Here is a 27,607-nt window from a genome sequence, read left to right on the forward strand (position 1 = left end):
AAACAACAAGGATTTTTTTCCCAAGTTAGGCTGTTAGAATTCCAAAATGTCAGTAATCAAAGAATGAGTCTGGGTTTACATACTTTGCAGGAGTGATAGGTCCTGAGTCATCCTTTACAAGGTTCAGATTTTTCAGTAGCTGGCCCAAATCTTTTACGACTACACCACACCACCTTAATGACAATAGTGAAGGCAGGATGCCGTAGTTCTCAACAAGAATTTCTTCACACTAGGGTCAGATAACCTGGGCTTGGGGAAAAAAGGTCACTAAAAAATACCACAGACATTAAAATGCCTCCACAGTTTTAACCTGTTGTGTAATATTTGAGATATTATTCTTCTAGGTCAGTCTAGTCGTGGTTTTGAGCCTCTGCAGATATTACAGTGACCTATAGTTGTCAGAATAGATAGTGCTGGTGAATGTGTAGCTAATACGTATTGGTTTTCATGTCTGATAATATATACATACATACATACACAAAAGTATTCAAAATGTTGGGCTCAGCTAGGTTTTTTCTTTCTTTCTTATTTTATTTTTCTTTTTTTTGTTGAAGAAATGTATACTTTTATTCAGCAAAGATTCAATTTATCAAAAGTGGCAGTAAAGGTGTCCACAAAAATATTAAGCAGCAGCACAATTGTTTTCAACAGTGATAAGAAATGTTGTGCATAAAATCAGCATAAGGATCATGTGACACGAAGACTGGCATAATGAACGCAGAAAATTCAGCTTTGCCATTAAAATAAATTACATTAAAATATATTAAAACAGAAACAAGTTTTTTAAATTGCAATAATATTTTAATATCTTTAATTATATTTCACAAGTTAAATGACAGATTTTTTCAGATTTCAGTTTGGTTATAAAAAAAACATCCTCAAAGGTTTAAAATTGCCCCTTAATAAAAAGTTAATTTCTGACAGGCAGAGGAGCTATTCCACTATGGATGTGTGTTGGACGTCTTTTTCAGTAACACAACCTTGGTTGATAAATGTTGTTTTCCATCTGTTTCCAAATGTTTTCCAGTGCAACAACAATTACTCCCACTGTGTCCCTGAAATAGCTAGAACAAAAACGTGCATTGTCTGATGAGTCTAGTCCCCAAGACATCTCCCCAGTTTCTCACCTCAGTCTTGAGAAATCTTCATCACTATGGTGTTGGTATTCTTGAAATAACAAACATTGTTTCAAACATGAGTGAAACAAGTGCAGACTAGACCCCATCTGTCTGTAGCATTTACTATCTGTCTTGATTCCTCGTAGCATTAATCAAGCGGTTACCCCACACCTGTGGAATGTGCATCTCTCTACTAATTGCTAGTTTAAGGTGAATATTGGCTCGTGTGCAACATATTTGGCATGTTGAGCTCCAGCGCTCAGACAGCGATTTTGCGTCTCTTTCAAATGTAACAATTAAGTTTGGTCTCATTCAAAGCAGAGAGTTTGGTAAAACATGTGCAGACACTACTTTTTGTTAGCACAAACAATTTTGCAGCAAATGAAAGTCAGAGGTAATTACTATATGCTTTGGTGTTTACTGTGGTAAATACAGTTACTATAGAGACCATGTGACTGTGGAGGTGGCATGTCATAATTAAGGATGGAAATTGTAAGTTTTGAGCCTGATTCCTCTTAATGATTCTGATTCTTCAATCGTTTAATTAACAATGTACTTTTGAACTTTGGAAGAGCATAACATAACATGCGACAGTAAGCTGTATGTGTTTGATTCACTAAAAAGAACTGGTTCAAAAGAGTCATTTGTTTGGGAATCGGTTGGTCTGCATTGGTTGTACTGTATGGTACTGATTCACTAAAAAGAACCGACTCGAGTTAATTTGAGAATCAGAGTACATCGAACCAAACTGGTGTTTTTTTTAAAGTGTAACTGTTTTTGAATTAGAAGTTTTCTTGGTTCAAACTAGATGTTTTGATTTGTGAAGAAAATATGAGTGAATTCATGCAAATGATCAGAAGTTCTGCATCTGAAATATGCAAACAAATGACACAAAAACCCTTTCAAACTTTCCAAGCAAACATTTGATTTTCAAGTACAATCAGTCCATAAATGTTTTTTTTATTTTTATTTTATTTTATAATCAGAAGTAGTTTCCTGAACATGAAATACAAATAAATGCATGTCAGTGTAAATTTGAAGGACTTGGAGCAGAGAGCTGCATTGCATGAATGTTTAATGACTGTGAGTGAGTTGCGCTGGGTCTGAAACGCCCAGCCTTGTTCAATCTCGTTCAATCAATGTAGTTGTGGATCACACAAACACATAATCCAGCACGGAATGGAGGTCTTTCATCAGTCCATCTTAGCAGCAGGATAAAAAAATAGGGCCACTTCAAGGGATTTCTTATCCGCAGCTAGAGTTTTGATGTAGGTCAGTGTTAAGGGAGTTAATTGTTTGATATATTTAGAGCAGCTTTTGATATACGTTCTATAAACAGGGCCCCTCCCTTTTTCCCACAATCCCCTGAGGACAAAATCATTAAACAAACTTCTCAAAACTGTGAAACAGCAGTTAAAAAACCCAATTAAATATAATTTCACAAAATATACACATAGAAGTCAATGCCTCATAGTAAAACACACCTGAAAAAGCTATAACTGCAAAAAATCTTTTTTTTTTTTTTTTTTGGATAAGCAGAACTGCCCTGTGTGGGCAGGACACTTTTTCTTTCACACCTTGGGAGTCTCTGGACAAGCCTTCACACTCACAGCGATGACGATGAGTGATTAGCTGTCCAGCTCAAAGTCTGTTTCATCATACAGCTCTGGCCGATAGGAAGATCTGTGACGGGAGAACTTCACCTTGATGTCGTCTCCAAGTTCATCAAGGCTCTGGAGAACCTGGAAGAACATGGAGTGAAATGTGAAGCTAAGAAAATCAGAGGTTGCTATATAGAATTTTTTTTGTTGGGAATGTCTGAGATAAGTTACAGCACTTCTGCTGCACTTTCCAGTGACATTTTCTGAGGCATTAAATCTGCTTTGGATTGTAAAATCCACTAAATCAATTGATCTAAAAATGAAATTCAATAGGTGTTCAATCAGTGTCATTCATCGCAACCCATGTAGTCCAACTGATTCTCAAACTAAGTACTCTTGAGCCAATTCTTTAGATGTATACAGCTTAATGTCTTTTGTTATGCTATTTAAAGCACTTCTTCATCAAAAGTACATTAAGTGAACATTAAAAGATCTGATCGGTACCAAATAGCATACCAAAATCATATTGGTCAATATTTAATTGTGCTATTTGCTTCCCTATATTAACATTTAAAGTACCTCATCTCATCATTTCTCACTCTAAATTGATCTTTAAAAACACTAATAATTGAATATTTGTTAAATGTAATCATTAGCAAATCTCAAAGTGAAATCCCTTTTTCATTATAATTTAGCATTCAAATAATTTTTTGTAGTGTTTTATTTTTCCATTATTTAGACAAAAGAGTATAGAATTTTAATACTGGCCATATATCATAACATAATTCTGTCAATATGTATCACACAGAATTTGTATATCAGTGCATGCCTATTAAGAAATCTTTAAACTAGATTTTCAGCTTTTATGTTTTAAAATTTTTATTTGTGCCTCAACACTTATTTTTATTTCACTAGACAAAAGTCTAACACTAACAGTGGACGAAAAAACAACAACAAAGAATACAGATAGAGATAGATAGGTTTATGAGATGTTGGGTGTTGTAGTTTATTACCTTATCAAGCATTTCTCTGGTGTGGGCGGCAGACACACAGAAGCGAGCCCTGGCCTCTGTAATAGGTGTAGCCGGGAAGCCTACAACTACAACACCGATCTTCCTCTTCAACATGGCCCGTGAGAACGCCCTGTGAGCAGATGATTAACAACTTTTTGGCTTAGTATCACTACGGATTTTAGTGAAGTTTATACACACACACACACACACACACACACACACACACACTAGCAAATGTACTACTGCCAAGCAATCAAATGTTCTAGAACAACTTGCATCTTCAAGTTTTTTTGGTAGGGCTGTTTAGTGTCGAATGTCATGATTTATGGTATGAAACAGGCAGAGGTTTTCACGCTAATCCTGAAAGCAGTACATGCCTTATCCAAAAGTGTTCTCTGCATTCAAGTTTTGAAGTCTTCATTACAAACTGAGCCTGTGATTAGATATTGGAAAGACACCGTCTGTCTTTTAGCATATCTAGAACTTAAAGTAGAAACATTATGCAGGGTGAAGCTGTCGAGAATCCCATTCAGAGTTTGCACTGTCTGCTACCTCTCCTCACCCTTTGAGTGAAGGGAAATCCATTGTAAACCGCACAGCTGGACTGTCATTTGCATTAGCCAAGAGGGAGAAAAAGAATGGATTGACAGGGAGAGAAAGGCAAAGGGAAAGGTATAATGGAGATTGAGAGTGAGAGGAGGAGAGTAGGCCTCCACTTTGTCAGCAGAGACGACAGCGGCGAGAGAACAGAGCGGCGACGGAGAGTGAAAGCTGGATTTAAAAGGCCTCACAGCTGCCGTCGTCTTTGTTGGTGTGCCAGGAAGCTGTTATCTTTGGAGGAGTCTGAAACGCCTGTGCAGTGATGAGCCTCTCGCATGTCATGTTTTCTTTCTGCCTCTCTTGTTTTTTTTCCTCACCACTGATTCATGGATCAACCAGACCATCCAAGATGGCTACGGTCCAACGTCTTCTTGAAAAGACCACATCGCCTTCTTTGGAATGACCAGTGGAGATGACTGCAGCTTTTGTTGGGGTGTCCTCAAGCAGTCAGTACATTTTCCACATGGCATTCAAAGCTATCACCTTTGTAACCCGATGTAAGCCTGGCATTGTTGATTTATTGGCAGCCCGAAATGTGGGCAGGTTCACAAGTTCAAAGAAGGATTACTATAGTGTCCAGACAGTGGAAACTGTCCTTAATCACAAAGACGACGCGAAAAAAGCTCACAAAGAAACACAATGTTTTGCTGGCCCAGCGATCTAAGCTGAGGGTTTTCAAATAGACTAAATAGGGTTTGTGTAAATGCGAGCTTAGAGATGCTGTAGTGTAAACTGATGCTCTTTTATACATGTTGTACGAATTGGACATGGCCAGAATTGGTAATCCGAACAGGTCACTGGTTTTAGGAGCTGCTTACCCAACTTTCCCAGGTAGATAGAGCAGAAGCGGTACCACTGGAGAGTCCTGGTTGCCGTAAATGATGAAGCCCATCTCCTTCAGCCGAGATCTTAAGTAGCGCGTGTTCTCAGCCAGCTGCCGAACTCTTCGCTGGCCTGTGGGGGAGATGCAGACAGAGGTGTCATCGAGGAGAATTTGTTAGCTTTCATTGGAAAAGGAGAGACATAAATGGGAGTCTACAATAAAGTAAAGGTGATGATTTACAACAGAGCAACCACAGGTCAAAAGAAAATGTGTAAATAATCTCAAAGGGCTCCTCCACTGGGGCTGTATCTGAAGGATTTGATTGTCCTCAGGATGAGAGGGATGCAGACTATGAAAGTCTCAGTTACAGTAGATGTCCTGCCATTATTTATAGGCCGATTACTAAGACAGTGAAACTTTATAGGCATATTTTTGCACTCGTAAAAAAAAAAAAAAAAAAAAAAAGGAAAATTGGAAAAACTGCAGAAATACAAAAGGACCACGACAGTCAGTAAAACAGTTTTTAACTAAAATCAAGTGGATGACAAAACATTGCCAGGAGTGCACGTAAGTGGTTAGCAGGTGCACATGCGCGACCAAAATAAAAAATGCGCTGGTTAAATAAGGTCAGACCGCTCATTTGCACACCGACGTAGTTGACAGCTATTAATTTACAATCACCATTTTAGAACGGCAAACTGTAACACTGTATAAGATTTTCATTCGAACTGAACGCATAAAAGCTAAATGATTTTACACATTTTTTTTGTTAGCATTGTTTTTTTTAAGTGTATTATAAAATAACTTTCTTTTCATTTAATATTCATTTTTTATTTAAAAAATATAATAGTATTATCAAACTTTATTTCTTTATTTAAAAGAACTAAATAAAGTGCACTAATACTATTATTACTGTTATCTTTTTTATATTTAATGGGTCACTTTATGTGCAGCGTGGGAACCAAACCAAATCTCCAGGTGCTCTCCTGAGAATCAGACTGAAAAAATGATGTGCACCACTTTGCCATAGTCAATAACTGAAGTGTACAACAGTAAGTGATTTTTAGACACTTCTAATTGTAAAGTTATTGTTAACATTTCAGTTTCGACTTCGAAATGACAAAATCTCCACTAAAGACCTAGTGACAATTGCATAACCACTATGTTAAGACTGTGTCTTAGGAACTAGTCTGACTAGCAGTTAACCAAGGTAGGATCAGTCTTACTTTTCAGATTCAAATTAGAACAATTTATCTTTTTATGTCACTGAAACCTATGTCCAGTCCTACTAAAAAAATTGAATGGCTAAAGTAAGACTAGTTTAAGCAGTAGCACAACATTCACCAAAACATATCATGTTAAATTTATTTGTGCACAACCTGATTAAACTTTAACTCATAAACTTTACTATTTTGTTACATAACAAGCAGAACATCTGTGCACCTGCCTCCCAATTGTCTTCACAACCTGAAGGCTGTGACTGTGATGATTTGATCATTTATTTATGATATTTTGTATAAACACAAACTGTTTGGATCTGATGGTAATTTGAAAATACACTGGTAATTCTACAGTAATTTGTAGCACTCAGAGAGTCTGCGCCCACTCTGCGGTAGCAAGAACGCCAAACAGACCATGTCAGGCAAACCATAGAACAAATATGTCTACAAACTAGTCCTAAAAACAGCTGGCACAGAGATTAGCCAACTTCTTTCCACATTTTTTGACTACACTGTTTGCCTGCAAGTTTCATAGTTGTTCTACTTAAATATAGTTGAAAACACTGGGAAAATGGCCAAGGAATTGCAACATAATGTTGTGGCATACAGCCATACCACCAGCAGTTATTGCCCTTACAAAACAGTCGTAGCAATACCTTAACTTTCCTTTTCCTAGACAAACTAGAATGTATACATTTCACCCTTTTTTTCCTGTAGGTATAATCAAGAAGAGTTTATAAACAACTATTAGTTCCCTTTAGGATATAGGCTGATTGTATGTGAAAGACTAGGAAAGGGGCCCAAAAGTGGAGACGGGAAATGACATCATCTGCTCTGCCGTTCAAATCCCAGGATCGGTCTTTTAATAGCCCCTCATTAAGACCATTAAGTAGTTAAGTGAGACAGAGCAGACCCATTCATAAAGTAATCCAAAAACATAGTAACAAACAAAAACAGGAAGAAAACAGAAAACAATAAAGTATTACGGACGTTCTACATTTTCATTACATTTTGAGGCTCATTTCTGTACTCTCTTCAAAACGCCTCTTAATGCGTGTGTGGAGTCAGTCGATGTGAAAAACAGTACCAGCTGGTTTTGTTTTGTCAGGCTGAATGGTAGACAAATTTCCTCCTTTGCCAAGACACTCTTGGCTTGTACATAGGATACAATGGATTTGGCACACAATTGGAGACTGGGGTAAACTGAGAAGCATGGACTCAGATGCGAACTGTACCATGCGGTTAGCGGTAGCTTAGCGGTTACCGCTCTGGACTTGTAATCTGACCTTTGGTGGTTCGAACCACAAAGAGATAATTCTATAAACTTAATGCGATTGGAAACAATCAGTAGCTCATTGAACATAAATTCCTTTCACTCTCTGTCTTGTTCAGTTTATGTCTACCTCTCATTCCCTCCTTCATATTTAATTGTGTGAATCATGCAGTTCTGGGGGCTGGCCAGGTCCGCCTCCAGCACTCTTTGGCACCATGGCCTGAGTTTTTGGAAAACAACAGCATGTTTGCATATAATTACCTGTGAACCGATTGGCAGGTATTTCAAAAGGAGGTGGGCTGTAAAGCTAAGCTCAGAAGACCTTATGTCAGCAGAACGAATACAACTGTCGTTAACTTTCATTACATTAGAAACTCTTCAACAGAAACACTGAACACTGGCAAACGCTAGAAACAGCAGGTGAAGCTCAGACCAAACAATTAGTCATAGACGTGGTACAAGTTCAGATGTGGCAGGTCTTCTGCAGCCTATTGTGTTGCATTCAGAGTGAGATTCAGCATTGTAAAGCGAACTCTCAGATCAGTGTGACTCACCCTTCACAGAGCAGCACATCATGCCAGTAATGACACACATGGGTGGCTTGTCCAAGTCTGATATAGACATCATAGTGTTAAACAACTCAAAACAGCCTAGAGAGATTCTCTTCGGACAAGTTTGGGCTAGAATCATTTGTCCAACTAAAGCAGAGGAGTTTAGCTAGTTAATTACCTCTACACTATATTCATGTCTCACTTTGAATTAAAAGGTTTGATTTTGATGATTCCAAAACTTCAACCTCTTTATTTTGTATTCATTTATTTTTTTATGCATATAGTTTAATGCATATTTAATTTTTAATGAATAAAACTTTTTTTTTTGCCCAGTTTAATTGCTCTTCTGTTGACTCACACTACTGTTCAAAAGTTTGGGGTCAGTAAGATTCTTTTTTTTAAATACTTTTATTCAACAAAGATGCATTGAATTAAGTGACAGTAAAGAATTTTATAATGTTACAAAAGATTTCTATTTCAAATAAACGCTGTTCTTTTGAACTTTGTTTGATTCATGTTGAAATGTTTCAATGTTTCATAAAAATTATCAAGTAGCACAACGTTTTGACTGATAATAATAAGAAATGTTTCTTGAACAGCAAATCAGCATCTGAGAATGATTTCTAAAGGATCACGTGACACTGAAGACTTGAGTAATAGCTGCTGAAAAATTGACTTTGCCATCACAGGAATAAATAACATTTCAAAATATATAAAATGAATACAAAAAACAGTTACTACTGTGACCACTGATTATGACTACTGATTATTTAAATGTGTAATCATATTTAACATTATTACTGCTTTTTTCTGTATTCTTGAACAAATACATTTAGCTTTGTTGCACATTTAGCTTTCAAGAGCATTAAAAAATTCTCACCGACCCCAAATTTTTTAACAGTAGTGTGCTGAACTTAACGCTGCCCTTCAGTACAGTCTGAATTCCTTCCTATCATGATGTGAACTGCAGTGAAATTACAATGAAACATGATGCATTCTCTAAAAACATGAACATATGGATTAATGCATATCAAAAACAGAAGACAGCTTGGGAAAACCCTTTTTAACATCTGGTGCCATTCTGCTGACTCCTAATACCTGGAAATATGCGACTTTTCCTTGACTTAAGCCAGTCCTGTATTTTATTGAAATCTATTTTCCATGAGTTATACGCTGTATCAAAATACATTTATACTGTTATTAAACCCATGTGATTCCCACATTTAACAAGTGTTGGGTGGAGAATTTCAGTGTCTTCAGATTTTAGAATGACTGACTAGTTTGAAATCTGGGTCTCAACGTCCTCTGACACATCAAGTGCAAAGTAACGCATCCGTTGACTTCAGTCATGTGACTTTCTAAAAGAAGTTTTACAGTCTCTTTTATGATTTTATGTCTTAGTATTACTTCAATGTCTATACAGTGCTTTTTGACCAACCTTCTGTTGTTCCATCGACACCCATGATGCATTTAATTGCCCTGATGATCTGCTCCACGACAGGTGGGGACATGGCTGTAGCGTACACCGCACTGTGAGAGTGACTCCGCAAATAATCCACTAACTCCTGCCGAAAAAAACACGTCCATCATTAAAGGAATACTTTCATAATTTGTTCATATTTATGCCACTGAAGTTCAGACATTCTGCCTAAGATCTTTAATAATTAATTATATTAAATAAATTAAAATTAAACAAATTAAATTTTATTTAATTAAAATAAATTACATCAAATTGAAAAAAGAAATTAATACCGCTGTAATGGTGAGTAATTAATGACAAAACTGTTGGAATGAGCTATCCTTTTAACTGGTTTGTAAGTTGGAACTTTTGAACACTTGAGCAGGTGATCCATGAGAAGTGTATTGCACCCTAGAGTAAGATATTTAAACTTATTTTTGTTCAGAAGAGGAAAATCTGTAAAATGTCACTTGAAAAGACTATATGTGAGAGTTGAACTGAAACACTGTGCTGTCCAAATTACACCACTAGAGGGAGATGAAACCACACAGTGCACACCTGAGACACTGATCATCCAGTGATAATGACAGCTTCTCTATTTGTTTGTTTGTGAAGGCTAATACAGGATGTTAATTTTGCAAACTGCTTGTATTGGAGTCCCTGAACTGGTTATACTAACAGCAGATCTGACAATGAGGCAAACAAGCACATATGGACACTAATACAGGCTTTTCTGTACAAACTATTACAGCTGTCATTCAATAAGATAACACTTTGTGTATTACAAACAAACAGTTTTGGAGATTGTGTCTGTCCTGCATCCATTAAAAGGCTTCTGAGCAGAAGCCGGGGCCAATATTCAGCTTTTAATCTCTGTCCTCAGACATCTGCATCCACTGTGGAGGGGCGAGGGGAGGGGACGCACCTCACGGTGCACACGGGCCTCTGCATCCAGATGTGTCCTCTACTTTGAGGATGGGGGCGAGGGGGTTTTTAGGGGAAAAATCTGCAAAGCAAACATCTGCTTCCACTTAGAGTGCAAGATTTGCAGTGCTTTAGGTCCTGGGAGCTTTGTGGAAACAGCATAAGATAAGTCAGTTAAGAGAACGTGTCCGAAAATCCACCCACATCTGTGGAGCGAAGGACTGGTTGGAGCCGTTTGGCGGCTCTCTTTGCGAACCTCCCACTGCGCCTGTGTACTGTGTCCTTATTGCTGCAGAGAGCATGTGTTTTACTCTTTTGCTGTTGAGTACCTTTATAAAAAAACGGTAAACCTACAGGAGAGGAACAGAAGTTTTTGACAAGCTGACAAGTATGACTAACAAGATCTGTTGACTAGCTGCCCCACTCATTTCACTACATTTTTCAGATAGAAAAATTTAATTAAAATGTAATTTTTCATGATTGTAATGATTATCTATTTACTTTTAAATTGTAGTATACATTACAGACAAGTACCATGTTTGGAAGCATCCTGTGAAAGCCTGGAATTCTGATTTGTCCCATAAAATAGGGTTGGCAATCGGCCAACAGTCTCACCTTATTAAATTCTCAATATTACATAACACATGTATGGGTTCTCTCTCTCTCTCTCTCTCTGTTCTCCAAAGGATGTGTAATTCAAAAAACCTGCAGTCGTTTTCATTGTCAGTCTTTTATAATCAACTGCCATGTCCGTGATGTGGTTATGAAGTGAAGTGGTCTTTTTTAATGGAGTAATGAGATGAGAGGCGGTGTGACAGGAGCGTGAGTGACATTTGGGGAACATATGTAGTTTCACATCATGAAAAAAGACCATGTGTGCAAATTTGAAAGAGTAGGGAAGGGAGAATGGTGTGCACGCTGAGTAAAGGTGACGCAAGTCATTTCTGTACCACGAGCGTCACCAAATGACAAACAGTGGCTCAACAATCCAAATTTCTGTAAAACCTTGGGCTTTCTGCCTCAGGGAATGTCTTGTTAAAATCCTGACAGTAATGTATTACATAATGCCTACCTTTTTCCCAGCTATGTACCCGCCAGCAGCCCCGAAGCTCTTAGTGAAAGTGCCCATTAGAACGTCCACTTCATTGGGGTCCACCCCAAAATGTTCTGTAACCCCCCGACCAGTGGGCCCCACGGCCCCGATGCTGTGGGCCTCGTCGAGGTACAGATAAGCCTTGTACTTCTTCTTTAGTGCTAAGATCTCCGGCAACCGGACAAGAGAGCCTTCCATACTGAAAGAAATAAGACAAAGACATTTCAGTTAGGAGGTGTAAGAAATCAGATTATGGACACAGAATGGTAACTTGTAAACAAGGCAAATATGTAGCAAATTATTAAAATAATTTATATGTGTGTTTGTGTGTGTGTGTGTATATATATATATATATATATATATATATATATATATATACACATATATACAGGTGCTGGTCATATAATTAGAATATCATCAAAAAATTGATTTATTTCACTAATTCCATTCAAAAAGTGAAACTTGTATATTATATTCATTCATTACACACAGACTGATATATTTTAAATGTTTATTTCTTTTAATTTTGATGATTAGAGCTTACAGCTCATGAAAGTCAAAAATCAGTATCTCAGAATATTAGAATATTTACATTTGAGTTTCAATAAATTACCATCCCTACAGTACAAATTCCGGGTATCTCTTGTTCTTTGAATCCATAATAATGGAGAAGACTGCTGACTCGACAATGATCCAGAAGATGAACATTGACGCCCTCCACAAAGAGGGTAAGTCACAGAGGGTCATTACTGAAAGGTGTGTCTGTTTACAGAGTGCTGTATCAAAGCATATTAAATGCAAAGTTGACTGGAAGGAATAATTTGGGTAGGAAAAGGTGCACAAGCAATAGGGATGACTGCAAGCTTGAGAATACTGTCAAGCAAAGCCGATTCAAACACTTGGGAGAGCTTCACAAGGAGTGGACTGAAGCTGGAGTCAGTGCATCAAGAGTCACCACGCTCAGACGTCTTCAGGAAAAGGGCTACCAAGCCACTTCTGAACCGGAGACAACGTCAGAAGCGTCTTACCTGGGCTGTGGAGAAAAAGAACTGGACTGTTGCTCAGTGGTCCAAAGTCCTCTTTTCAGATGAAAGTAAATTTTGCATTTCATTTGGAAATCAAGGTCCTAGAGTCTGGAGGAAGAGTGGAGAGGCACAGAATCCAAGTTGCTTGAAGTCCAGTGTTAAGTTTCCACAGTCTGTGATGATTTGGGCTGCCATGTCATCTGCTGGTGTTGGTCCACTGTGTTTTCTGAAGTCCAAGGTCAACGCAGCCGTATACCAGGAAGTTTTAGAGCACTTCATGCTTCCTGCTGCTGACCAACTTTATGAAGATGCTGATTTCATTTTCCAGCAGGACTTGGCACATGCATACAGTGCAAAAGCAACCAGTATCTGGATTAAGGACCATGGTATCCCTGTTCTTAATTGGCCAGCAAACTCGCCTGACCTTAACCCCATAGAAAATCTATGGGGTATTGTGAAGAGGAAGATGCGATATGCCAGACCCAACAATGCAGAAGAGCTGAAGGCCACTATCAGAGCAACCTGGGCTCTCATAACACCTGAGCAGTGCCACAGACTGATTGACTCCATGCCACGTCGCATTGCTGCAGTAATTCAGGCAAAAGGAGCCCCAACTAAGTATTGAGTGCTGTACATGCTCATACTTTTCATGTTCATCCTTTTCAGTTGGCCAAGATTTCTAAAAATCCTTTCTTTGTATTGGTCTTAAGTAATATTCTAATTTTCTGAGATACTGAATTTGGGATTTTCCTTAGTTGTCAGTTATAATCATCAAAATTAAAAGAAATAAACATTTGAAATATATCAGTCTGTGTGTAATGAATGAATATAATATACAAGTTTCACTTTTGAATGGAATTAGTGAAATAAATCAACTTTTGATGATATTCTAATTATATGACCATATATATATATATATATATATATATATATATATATATATATATATATATATATATATATATATATATATATATATATATATATATATATACACACACACACGTTTAATATTTTTGGCCATGACTGTATACACACACACTATATATATATATATATATATATATATATATATATATATATTGTGTGTGTGTGTATACAGTCATGGCCAAAAATATCGGCACCCTTGGTAAATATGATCAAAGAAGGCTGTGAAAATGAATCTGAATTGTTAAAAAGTTATTTAAAAATTCACAAAAATCTAACCTTTCATTGGATAAGAATTTAAAATGGTGGGAAATATCTTTATGAAATAAATGTTTTTCTCTAATAAACATTGGCCACAATTAACGGCACCCTTTTATTCAATACTTTTTGAAACCTCCATTTGCCAGTTTAACAGCTCTAAATTTTCTCCTATAATGCCTGATGAGGTTAGAGAACACCTGACAAGAGATCAGAGACCATTCCTTCATTCAGAATCACTCCAGATCCTTCAGATTCCCAGCTCCATATTGGTGCTTCTTCTCTTCAGTTCACCCCACTCATTTTCTATAGGGTTCAGGTCAGAGGACAGGAATGGCCATAGCAGAAGCTTGGTTTTGTGCTCAGTGACCCATTTGTTTGTTGTTTTTGAGGTTTGTGTTTGGATTATTGTCCGGTTGGAAGATCCAAACATGGCCCATTATAAAATTTCTAACAGAGTCAGTCACTTATTGATTTTTTTATCTGTTGGTATTTGATAGAATCCATGATGCCATGTGTCTTAACAAGATATCCAGGACCTCCAGCAGAAATATAGGCCCACAACATCAAAAATACAACAGTATATTTCATTGTACACATGGGGTACTTTTTATCCCTGTGTTCACCAAACCCATCTTGAGTGTTTGCTGCTGTGGTCATTTCTGCCATTCCTAAGAAGAATCACTATAAAGTCTTGGGGTTTTGAAGCCAGAAAATTAGACTTTATTATCAGAGATAATGCAGTTGAGAGTCTCTGCAGAGAATCTCCCGAATCTGGGTTTGCACCCTCTTATATACAGATTTTTCTCCTAACGCGTGTTCAATACATTTCCTATATCTTATTGTTTACCTTTTTTGGATGTGCCTCTAGTCTGCTTTCAGGAAGCGGACAGGAGGCCTCCATATGCGTTAAAGAAGAGGCACCATCGTATAGTTTTTGTCTAATGTCTAACAGGATGTGCAGTTTCAGCACAGAATGTATGTCTGCACATCCTCTTCTCATGCTGGCCTCTACACACAGGCAGAAACATGTTTATAATAGTAGAATAACTTGATACTAGTGCTGTCAATCGATTAAAAAATTTAATCGCGTTAATCACAGTCATGGACTGTGATTAATCACAGATTTAAAATACTAGGATTTACCTGTAAATGTGCTGAAATAAAGATGCATGACAAACTAGTTTAAGGAAACAGAACCTTTCACACTTCCGCCAGGTATGAGGCATAATCCTGAATAATGAATATTCTTTTATCATTATTCTTTTGTTTTTATTCAGCCATGATCAGCCTTTATACTGGCAATAAAACGTTTACCAAGCCACATCGCTTCAATCCCAGTATACATTTACCCAACTATTATCAAAAGTATTTCTAAATAAATACAACAAAACATTTTCTTGCGACCTTACGTGAAGTATTATGACAAAATGCATTATGAAGAAGAATTGGACCTGTTCTGCAGGTGCATTAGAGCTAATATTAGCATCATGCTTCATGAAACAATTTATGAGATTAATAATACACTTTTACTCAGAACTCACTTCAAACCACCATCGAGTGTTTGTAATAACTTCCTTTTGCGATCACATGTGGAATTTGGTTGTTTACTGTTGTTAAAATATGCTATTTATAGCCTTTTATATCACTGCACAAATTGGCATGTCAGATGTACACATTCTCTCAAGAAAATCACATACAAATATCCTATCGTAATCGTGTGTTTATTATCTTATATAATCTATAGTGGCTGTTGTCATGTTTATTTCTGCTGTGTAAAAGCCTTAACATGTATGCTCTGCTGAAACTCACATTGTTTGATGTTAGAACCGCCTCTCCGTTCTTAAATTGCCAGGTATACATTCCAAGTATAATACACATTAGTAAAAGGATCTATTTTAATTTTTATTTGTCTATATACACCTTGGACAGCCGTGGTACTTCTTCTTTGTCCTCAGTTGAGGTACTAGAGTCTCCATCATTTGTCAATGTTTGTGACTCCCAGTTGGATGCATAAGGCCAGTCCTGGTAATGTACATTTTGGTTACTCTTCAAATTCAATTTTATCATCATCTTGACATCTTAGCATTTCCATTTGCCTAGCTGTGGCTTTGACAACTAGTGACCTCAGTATAGGAAGCACACAGCAAAACAGTAATCCTCCTATTAATACTGTAACTCCTAAAAACATTCCTAATTTAGCTAACCATGCTCCCCATGCTCCTAACTTTAGATCAAACCAATCCCATATTTGATTATCTGTCCCAGCGTTAGTTTTAAGTTCAATCCTTAGGTTTTTCAATTTGGTCATTACTTCAGTAAATGCTCCTTCTGGAGCAGTATTATTTGGTATATAAGTACAGCAATGATCCCCAAACATAACACACACTCCCCTTTTTCAGCTAACAAATAATCCAAAGCTATTCTATTTTGCCATGTCATTCTGCTCGTTGTATCCAATTGCTCTCCTAAAAGTGATAAGGCCTCATCAGTGTAATTAATAAATCTTTGCTGATTGTAATATATGTAATTGATCCATTCTGTATTTTTACTGTATTTTGCATAATCCAAATAAATATTGATTCAAACCTTGATTTGACTTCATCTCTTGCTTTAAACTCATAAGGTATACATCTTGGTTGACCAATTTAATCTATATATACTGCGGGGTCTTTTTCATAGGCTCTTTTAGATCTGGATTTTTCTTCATGTGTTGCTTCCTCTTCTAGTGAGATGTGGCTCATTTTATGTGTCAGCATAACCCTAGTACATAATCCTGACCATTTTTCTGGTAATGTTGTCAAGAGGCCATATTCTAATCCACACATCCACCATATGTCTGCCAATGCAATATCATAAAATATAGGTGGTGGGCCTTCTTTTATCACTGAATAGTCATCTTTACATCATGGTATTTTCCATATTTTGCTGCATTTCCCTTCAAATCTTCCTACGTAATTAAGTCCTTTCTTCTCATAACATTCAAATTCCTGATCTGCCATTAATTGTATTTTTCTTTGTGGCTTTTGTAATCTTTTTTTCCGTACTATTGGCCATTTACGGGTACGTATGCACTGTAATTCAGTTGCTTCAGTTTCTAAAGACATTTATCTCTCTGCCACTTTCTATAAAGCATTTACCTCCTAATCTCACTACATCTAACCCCATTGCATTAGATAGTCCTGGACATTTCCGAAACCATTCATCATGAAATATTTGACAACTAGGACTGTGTATAGGTATTGGTACAATATATAAAATTGGTCTTGCTTCAAAGCAAACTATGCAGTTTTCCCATTTCTCTTTTTCTGCTGTGTAATTTACCCATTATACCAATTATTGTCTTCTGCCTTTTCCCATAATATATTTGAATTGCCCATTGTCTTAAAAGTGATATTATGATTGTCATCTACAATGTGTCTATTTTGTCTAGATAGTTTTTCCTCCTCGTCTAAGTCAAAGCCACTGCTAGATTCACCCGATGATTGAAGAGTCAATTCTGGGAAAGTCTGGGTGCTGTTGGTTATAGCTTGCATTAGGCATGTAATGATCATCAGATATGTTGTCAGACTTATTCTTTCTCTTCTCTTGTTTGTCTGACAGGAGAATGTGAGCTCCTTGTACATCTGTTTTTGGGCTTTCATCAGTTTGTACTTCATCTTGTGTCACTGGTCTTTCCTCGTCACTTTCTCCTGAATTATCTGTTTGTCTGTTTTCTTCTCTTTCCGTCCGTACTTTGGGAACTCTAGTACAGTGGTTTAGATGATACCAAGTTGTACTTCCCTCCACTTGGACTGCTGTTAGAGTAGCTCTCACCACTTTGTAGGGTCCCTCTCTCCTGGGCTCATTCCACTTTCTCCGGAATACCCTCAGATATACTTGGTCACCTGGAACAATTGGATATTTCGACTCCGTTTCCTCACAGGGCTCTTTTGTTTCCTGTAAATAGGTAGCTTTATGTATGGCAGTTAATAATATATATGATCTTCTTCATATAAGATTTAAGTTCCATTTGCAATTGCTCTAGAGGAGGTCCTTTGTAGGGACCTCTTCAATATGGCAGAGGCATGGGTCGACCCATAAGCATTTCATGTGGTGTTAAGTGCGTGTTTCTGTTAGTTTGCATGCGATAGCTCATTAGTGCAAGAGGTAATGCGTCAATCCAGTTAAGTTTAGTACTTTCACATATTTTGTTTAGTTTGGCCTTGAGGGTTCCATTTAATCTCTCTACCATCCCTTGTGATTGAGGATGGTAAATACACCCTAGTCTCTGCTTTATTCTCAATTGTTGCAGTACTTGTTTTACAGTTTTTTGTATGAATGCTGATCCATTATCTGAACTTATATCTGATGGTATTCCAAATCTAAGAATTACTTCTTGTTAGAAATTTAATTACTGTTCGTGCTCCCTGATCTGCTGATGGTACTGCCTCCACCCATCTGCTAAATCTGTCTATGACCACAAGCATGTATTTTTTGCCTTGTACTCGCTTTATCATATCCACATAATCCATTACCAAATGTTTGAAAGGTCCTTCTGGTACTGGTATATGGCCTATTGGTGTCGTTATTCCTTTCCTCACATTGTTTTTGGCACAAACTTCACATGTGGCCAGAAATTCATCTACCATTGCATGCAAATAAGGAGACCAATATCCTTGCTGTTTAATTTTCCTTATCACTTCCCCCCTTGCGCAATGGTCAAAACCATGCACATCTGAAATGAGAATATTCAAAAGAGAAGTTGGGGCAACAATTTGTTCTTCATGTGTATGCCAAATATCTTGCTTGTCTTTTTTGGCTCCCCTTTGGTGCCACATTGAGTGCTCATAAGGTCCTGCTTGTTGTTGAATTCAAATAATATCGTCCAATTGAGGTTGAGGTTCTATAAGTACTACTGCTACCAGACATCCTGAGGCTTTTTTAGCTTCCAAATCTGCAGCATTGTTTCCCTTAATGACAAAATCATTTCCTTTTTTATGAGCCTGACACTTGATTATTGCTAGTCTTTTTGGTAGCATCATAGCAGAAATTAATTGACCTATTTGTTCAGCATGTTGGATGGGAGTCCCATCGCTCTTTTTGAAACCTCTTTGCTTCCATACTGCTCCAAATAAATGACATACACCATGAGCATATGCTGAATCAGTGAAAATATTGGCTGTCTGTCCCTTTGCCAATTGACAGGCAGCTGTGAGAGCTTTTAAAGGTCCCATGGCATGAAAATTTCACTTTATGAGGTTTTTTTAACATTAATATGAGTTCCCCTAGCCCGACTATGGTCCCCCAGAGGCTAGAAATGGCGATATGTGTAAACCGAGCTAAAATGAAATGAAAGCTCAGATGGCCCAATCTGGAATCTTCCCTTTATTTCGTCATACGGGGAAAGGTTACCTCCCCTTTCTCTGCTTTGCCCGCCCATGAGAAAATGAGCTACTACCGTGCGAGGCGAGCGCAATATATATTTTTTTTCTCGAGAGAAATCATGGCTTGCAAACGAGCGAAGCATGGCAGTTGCTCAGTGTTTGGATGTGCAAATGAACACCGAAATATGTGTACACTGTTTCCCACAGACTTGGACTCTATTTGTGGCAAATTCATTCTCTGCCAGCGGGAGGCGCTCTTAGAGCGCGGAGATAGCGGTTTCCGCGGTAACGCTGTACACAAAGCAGAGCTCTGCTCACAAACGCTGCTTTATCAGACATTGCATGCAAAATGAAATGAAAATGACATCCCAAATTTTCTGAAAACAGTCTGTTTCCTTCAGAAATACAGTGATATAAAAACACCCGCACTGTTTCGATTTTGAAAAGCTGGTTAAGGCCACACACCCACCCTCCACCTTGCCCCGCCTCTCTCCTCCTCATCAGCATTTAAAGCTACAGACACAGAATGGCACGTCCTAAGGAAAGCTCATTGTGGGACTGGCTCGTAGTGGCTGAAATTCTGCACTAAGGCTGAATTTCGGGAAAGAGACTTCAGATACAGTACTAGGGACCACTTAGGCCTATATAAAAGCATCCAAAAAGCAGCATGTCATGGGACCTTTAATTCTGCTAATTGAGCAGAGCATGGCTGTACACAATGTTGTGATATGACAGGCACAAATTCTTCCTTGTCCTTTTTCACTACTGAATATCCTGTATGATTTCCTACATGATCTCTAAAGCTAGAACCATCTACGAAGTAAGTGACTTCTGTTTCAGGGATTGGTGTAGACTCGAGATCTGGCCGTAATCTAGTAAATGTCAATGAATCAGTCACACAATCATGGGGCTTTCCTTCAAAAGCCAAAGGAATTAATTCAACTGGATTAACTGTATGACATCACTTAATAGTAACATCTGGATAGGTAAGTAGTGATGAATAGGCTAGAATTCGGGCTCGAGTCAGAACAAATTTTCCTTGTTCTATTAACTCAACAATTTTATGATATTGTATAAATAGTTACTGGGTACCCCATTGTTATTGTGGATGCTTTCTCATATGCATAATATACTGCTGCAAGGCCTTGTTGGTAACATGGTGGGTAACCCTGAGCTACATTGTCCAATTTTGTACTATAGTAAGCAATAGGCTGTTTTTTCTTACCACTACAAGTTTCTTGCATCAATACAGCTGATGCATAACCATCAGCTCTGTTTGCGACATACAGATTGTTTAGAGTATTCAGGATTTCCCAAGGCTGGGGCCTGTTGTAGTTCTTTTTTTAGAGTCTCAAATGCTAGTAATGCATCTGTGTTCCATTTTAATGGATTACCTAAATGTTGCAGTCCTGCTTGTTTCATGATTTCTCTCAATGGAGTTGTTTTTACTACGTTGTCTTCTATCCAATCGGCACTAAAGCCAGTCACCCCTAGAAAAGTCATCATTTGTCCTACTGTTTGAGGCAATGGTGTTTTACTTATGCCTTCCAATTGAGCTGGAGCATTTACTGGAGACATCACTGTCATTTTTAATTCTGTAAAGACACTGTAATTCTTCTTTCTTTATTGGAGCTTGAATCTTTTTCTTGTTCTTTTTTGTCAGCTCTACAAGTTGTAACTGAGTTAATTTTCTCTGTAGCTCTTTCTCTTGGCTCTTCAAGTCAAGTTGAGCTTTATTGTCATTCCGCTACATGCGGGGGCATACAGTGGAACGAAATGTCGTGCCTCACAGGACCACGGTGCTACATAAATACAGGCATACAACAATGGAGTAAGACAATATAAACCTATACACAACTATCCTACTGATAGATTTTGACTATAAATATAAATATACTATCTATAAAAAAGTACCTATACAAACTAAAAAATACAAACTATACAAACTATACGAATGCTTCAGATAAGTACTGTACATGTGCAAGGAGAAACATTGAGTTCAAGCAGCTGGCTGGGGAACAGTGCAGGATGATTTGTAGTGCATGAGCATGTAAACATACATATATTACGGAGTTCTTTTGTGGGATTTGTGTACACACAGCAGTGTGTGTGAAAAGTGACTAGTGCGCATAGAGGAGGAGAGTGTGCTACTACAGGTGGTTTGTACAGGCCCACTCACCTGTGTGTAGCACACTTGAATTGCACGTTACATGTTACAGGAAGTAGGGGTTTGTATGGGGGTTCAGAGAGGCGGGGTGATTTGAGTTCAGGGCTCTCACAGCCTGGGGAAAAAGCTGTTGAGCAGTCTGGCAGAGCGGGCTCTGATGCTCCGGCACCGTCTTCCTGATGGTAGGAGCTGGAAGAGACTGTGGGAGGGTGTGTGGAGTCCTTCACGATACTATTGGCTTTGCTGGAGCATCGTGTGAGGAAAATATCCAGGATGGAGGGAGAGGGGCACCGATGATCCTTGCAGCGGTGTTCACTGTCCGTTGTAGGGTCTTGCGGTCTGCTGCAGTACAGTTCCCGTACCAGACAGTGATGCAGCTGGTCAGCACACTCTCAATGGTGCCCCTGTAGAAAGTGGTGAGGATGGGTGGAGGGAGACTTGCTCTTTTCAGCCGGCGGAGGAAGTGTAGGCGCTGTTGTGTCTTCTTGGAGAGTGACATGGTGTTGGTGGACCAGGTGAGATCCTCTGTGATGTGCACCCCCAGGCATTTAGTGCTGCTGACTCTCTCCACAGGCGAGCTGTCGATGGTCAGTGGGGGGTGATCACCGGAGTTTCTCCTGAAGTCCATCACAACCTCCTTTGTCTTACTCACATTGAGGGACAGGTTGTTAGTGCCACACCATTCAGCCAGCTGTGCCACTTCCTCTCTGTAGTGCGTTTCATCGTTGTTGCTGATGAGGCCTACCACTGTTGTGTCATCAGCGAACTTGATGATGTGGTTGGAGCTGGACTTGGCAGTGCAGTCGTGGGTCAGCAGCGTGAAGAGCAGCGGGCTGAGCACACAGCCTTGTGGGGCACCTGTGTTCAGTGTGGTAGTGCTCGAGGTGTTGTGGCCGACACGGACTGACTGAGGTCTTCCGGTTAGAAAGTCCAGGATCCAATTGCAGAGGGAATTGTTAAGGCCCAGCAGGTTGAGTTTATTTATGAGCTGTTGTGGGATTATTGTGTTGAATGCTGAGCTGAAGTCAATGAACAGCATTCTAACGTAGGAGTCTTTATTTTCTAGGTGGGTAAGAGCCAGGTGGAGAGTGGAGGAAATTGCATCGTCCGTGAGCGGTTCGGACGGTATGCAAACTGGAGCGGATCGAGTGTGTTGGGGAGGCTGGTTTTGATGTTGTGCATGACTAACCTCTCAAAGCACTTCATTATGATTGGAGTCAGTGCTATGGGACGGTAGTCATTTAGACAGGACACAGGTGATTTCTTTGGTACCGGTATGATTGTTGTGGATTTGAGACATGTGGGGACGACTGCCTGGCTCAGCGAGGTGTTGAAGATATCTGTTAGGACATCTGTCAGCTGTGCAGCGCAGTCTTTCAGTACACGGCCAGGTATGTTGTCGGGACCCGCAGCCTTGCGTGGGTTGATCCTAGATAGGGACTTCCTTACGTCGGCTGGAGACAGACAGAGCGCCTGGTCGTTGGGAGGTGTGGGCAGTTTTTGTGCAGGTGTGTCATTCAGCATTTCAAACCGTGAGTAAAAGTGGTTGAGTGTATCTGGGAGGGATGTGTCGTCATCACAGGCCTGTGGCGGGGGCTTGTAGTCTGTGATGGTCTGAATAGCTTGCCACAGGCTTCGTGTGTCACTGCTGTCTGTGAAGTGATTGTTGATTTTTTGAGCGTATGACCGTTTTGCATTTTTGATGCTGCGGGACAGATTGGCTCTTGCTGTTTTGAGGGCTGCTTTATCTCCTGATCTGAATGCTTCATCTCTGGTCTTTAGCAGCCCACGAACCTCTGCTGTCATCCATGGCTTCTGGTTGGCGCGTGTGGTGATGGTCTTGGTGACTGTCACATCATCAGTGCACTTTTGGATGTAAGCAGTCACAGTTTCAGTGTACTCCTGCAGGTCTGTGTGGTTGTTGTAGGTGGCCGCCTCTTTAAACATGTTCCAGTCTGTGTCCTGGAAGCAGTCCTGCAGTGCTGAGGTGGCATTGTCTGGCCATACCTTGATCTGTTTGTGAACCGGTTTGGCCAGTTTCAGAAGTGGTCTGTATGCTGGGATTAGCATAACAGAGATGTGGTCTGAGTACCCGAGGTGGGGGCGGGTTCAGCTTTGTATGCGCTCTTAACTGTTGTGTAAACAAAGTCCAGTGTGTTATTTCTTGTTGCAAAGTTCACATGTTGGTAGAACTTTGGCAAAACTGTCTTTAGGTTTGCGTGGTTGAAGTCACCGGCTATGATGAAAAAGCCGTCGGGGTTATTTGTTTGTTGTTCGCTGATGGCGCTGTACAGCTCATGAGCGCGTCCTTTGCGTTTGCGCACGGTGGGATGTATACCGCGACAATAACAATGGCCGTGAACTCCTGCGGCAGATAGAACGGTCGACACTTCACAAACATAAACTCCACCAGCGATGAACAGTGTTTTGTCACTACCCCAGCATTGTTACACCATTCTTTGTTGACGACACACACAAGCCACCGCCGCGAGTCTTACCAGACAGTGATGAATCTCTGTCCGCGCGGTAGCAAGTTAGTCCGATGCAGCTGAATGGCGGAGTCCGGGATGTTGTCGTTCAGCCATGTTTCAGTGAAAACAAACACACAACAATCCCTTGTCTCATGCTGTGTAGATCGACTGAGTTGAATTAAGTCCAGTTTGTTTTCCAGAGAGCGAACGTTTGAGAGCATGAGTGTTGGAAGAGCCGGTCTTGTGGGGTTTTCCTCAGCCTAGCTCAGATACCTCCGCGCTTACCGCGCTTCCGTCCTCTCTCACACCGCTTGCGACGCCGCCTTGTGCGGGTAGCGACAGTAGGCGAGGCCGCGGTCTCGAGGTCCGGCTTCAGCAGTAAACAGAGGCCTCGTAGCTTCTCAGTAGCCGCCGGCGAGAGTTGGTCTTTGTATGCGTTGCCGATATCCAAAAGTCTTTGGCGAACATATTTGAGTTTAGGAGTGATTTCCTTATGAACTAGCGGTAAATTTACACTATTTGGAGACGAACAGACGACATTAAAAGACAAAAAAGCACCGTCTTTGGGACCTGGAGCAGCCGCCGCGTCTGATCGCGCCGCCATCTTGGATCCAAGATCCCTCTTGAGCTTCTGTTCATTTTTTCTGTATTGCTCTACTGCATGAGATACATGGTCACAGAACTCTTTGTGTGTTTTAGAGTTTAAGCCGACCACGTCCTCCAGCCTGCTCTTTACAGCTTGTGGCATGGCATCAATCACAGCATTTCTAAACAATGTTGCCATTAATGGGTCTCCATCTGGATTCCCTTCAGTTTCTTGCTTCCATCTTTTCAGCTGTCTCTGGACATATGTGGTTGGATTTTCTGATTCCCCAGCTGTTCTCCCTTTAATGATTTAGGGTCCAGTCTGATCGGGTACTCAGCACACAGTGCGTGCCACAATGCTGTACGGAATGCATCAAAAACAGTTCCATCCATGTAGTGAGAGTCCACGGCTCTGTCCAGATTGGATGCTTGAAGAATTTCTTCCATCTTTGCTCCTCCCATAATCTTTGCCAGAAGTGCTTTAAATGTCCCCCACAGCTAAAAGTTTGCCCATAGTTTCTTCTTCGAACACCTTAATTCACTTTCCAGCCCCCTCATGGATGTCTGGGAGGCGAGTGACAAGCCCCTCAAGGTCCTGTGTGGCCCAGGGGACATACTGTCCCTGTGTACCCTTAATTAAAATTAGGAGTTGTGCAGCCAGTGGTCTAAGTCTTCCTTTTTCTCTTCCTTGATCCCATGTTCCTTTATCAAATGATGAATCCTCCCCTTCACTTACTTCCTCTCTGCTTTCTAATAGTTTACTTCTATCTTTTACCATTTTCTGTTTGTTTAATTTTCCTTCCTATTTCTGCTTCCATAGCCTCTGCTTGTGCTTCAATCTCCTTATGTTCTTTCCTCATCTGCTCTAACGTTTCCTCATTTCTTGTTTTTTCTTCATAGTTCGCGTTCATCATTTCTAATGCAGTGCGTGCTTGTTTATAACAATCTAAACATAAATATCCCTCACTCTTTTTATTTTGTTGCCTCTTTGGTCTTACATCTGGTTCTTTTTGTTTTTCTTCCAACTCTACTTGTCCTCCCATTTGCATTTCTCTAGACACTTCTACAATACCCTTAAGTATTGGGAACTGTCCCTCTGGGGGCAGATATGGGGGTGGTTTAGAAAACAACTCTTCTTTTTTTCTTCATGCAATTAGTTATTCACGAGTTCACACTTACATATAATAAACTGAGTAAAGGTTATGCGTATTTGGCGTGCTGTCCAGGGAGAGGGCTCCGAGCTCGGTACTTACCCCCGATCCCATAGTACTCCCCCTGTACGGGGAGAGGGGTCCGAGCTCTGCATTTAGCCCGGACCCAGAGCGTTCCCCCCCGTGCTGGGGTAGGAACAGGCTGAAGGTGAGGAGTCGGGGTGGTGGAGGGATGCTGAAAGACTAGAACTGATGGAGGCAAGACTGCTTTGATTATTTATAGGGGTTCTCTCTCTCGAGCTGATTGGATAGATGGTGTGATTGCTGATGATGAATTGGCTGTGTTAATTATCTGCGCGTGCTCCTCCCGAAATTTGTTAATAAAACATCACTTCTGGAATCAAAACCCTTTTTTCTTTTTGTTCTTTAAATTTGGATCCTTACCACTACGGGCAAACTGGCAAACAACACAAACTAATTATATAAGCAAAAACTGCCTACCTTTTTTCTTTAGTGGCCACCGTTTGTGTTGCTCGTCAAAGTCCACCCAAAGTGGTCGTCCACCCTGTTGCTCCTTTCCAATCCTGTTCGTGATGCCAATTTGTGGTCGTTTCTGCCGTTCCTAAGAAGAATCACTCTTGAAGTCTTGGGGTTTTGATGCCAGAAAATTAGACTTTATTATCAGAGATAATGCAGTTGAGAGTCTCTGCAGAGAATCTCCGGAATCTGGGTTTGCACCCTCTTATATACAGATTCTTCTCCTAAGGCGTGTTCAATACATTTCCTATATCTTATTGTTTACCTTTTTTGGATGTGCCTCTAGTCTGCTTTCAGGAAGCGGACAGGAGGCCTCCATATACATTAAAGGAGAGGCACCATCGTATAGTTTTTGTCTAATGTCACAACAGGATGTGCAGTTTCAGCACAGAATGTATGTCTGCACATCCTCTTCTCATGCTGGCCTCTACACACACACAATAGTAGAATAACTTGATACATATAAGGCTATATTCACATTGATTATACTTGATTAATTTATATTTTGATTAATAAAACTCTTCTACACTGCTAAAAAGCTCATTTTTTAGTTTCATCTGACCATGGAAGCCAGTCCCATTTGAAGTTCCAGTCGTGTCTGATAACTGAATATGCTGGAGTTTGTTTTTGGATGAGCTAGGAGAATTTTTCTTGAAACCCTCCCAAACAACATGTAGTGATGTAGGTGCTGTTTGACAATTTTTTTTAAAGGTTTTCTGACCCCGAGACTCAACTATTTTCTGCAATTCTCCAGCTGTGGTCCCTTGGAGAGTCTTTAGCCACTCAAACTATCCTTCTCACCGTGCATTAGGACGATATAGGCACATGTCCTCTTCCAGGCAGTTTCGTAACATTTTATGTTATTCTTGATTGGACATTCTTAATTATTGCCCTGATGGTGGAAATGGGAATTTTCACTGCTCTAGCTCTTTTCTTAAACCTCAAAAACCGAGACAGCCGCCCGTGGCTAAAAATAACTATTGCTCTTAAATGTTTAATAACTTTTGAACCGCTAATCCTATCTGAATGCTTTAAAAAGTGTCGTAAAGCAGAGATTCTCCGCTTTTCGGAGATGTCGCATTTATCTCAGTATATTCAGAGGCTCCGTAGCGTACGTGATTACGTGATCACATTTTGACATTGATTGGTCAGAAGAAACCAATGCATTTTGTCCCTCTGAGCCAAACAGGAAAGATTGCTGTCACATATTCAACCAATAAACAGGTTTTGGTCTTTTGAACCATTGTTTAGCATTTTTCTATGGGAATTTGAGCAAACGCAAAGTGAAAGTAAAGTGTGTCGTGCGTGCATGAAAACAAACACAAAATAACACATTTGCATGAGAGCACTCTCTGAAAAAGCCCAGAAAAACACAGGATAGAGCACTTTGGCATAAATTAAACCAAAAGCAAGGATGAAAAAGCGGTACATATCGGATAAAGCAC

General features: G+C 39.7%; 1 protein-coding gene across 1 annotated transcript in view; it reads right to left on the reverse strand.

Moving 5' to 3' along the window:
- Window positions 1–2,062: 2,062 nt before the first annotated feature.
- sptlc3 (serine palmitoyltransferase, long chain base subunit 3) overlaps window positions 2,063–27,607 on the reverse strand; it is a 56,335-nt gene continuing 30,790 nt past the window's right edge. The window contains exons 9-13 of the mRNA XM_058795056.1: window positions 11,655–11,874; window positions 9,638–9,764; window positions 5,151–5,286; window positions 3,733–3,862; window positions 2,063–2,860 (exon numbers count right to left, since the gene is read on the reverse strand). Coding sequence (XP_058651039.1) covers window positions 2,747–2,860; window positions 3,733–3,862; window positions 5,151–5,286; window positions 9,638–9,764; window positions 11,655–11,874 — 727 coding nt within the window. The 3' untranslated portion in view covers window positions 2,063–2,746. The remainder of the gene's footprint in view (window positions 2,861–3,732; window positions 3,863–5,150; window positions 5,287–9,637; window positions 9,765–11,654; window positions 11,875–27,607) is intronic.

This window comes from Onychostoma macrolepis, chromosome 13 (assembly GCF_012432095.1).
Source record: "Onychostoma macrolepis isolate SWU-2019 chromosome 13, ASM1243209v1, whole genome shotgun sequence".
Classification (NCBI taxonomy): domain Eukaryota; kingdom Metazoa; phylum Chordata; class Actinopteri; order Cypriniformes; family Cyprinidae; genus Onychostoma; species Onychostoma macrolepis.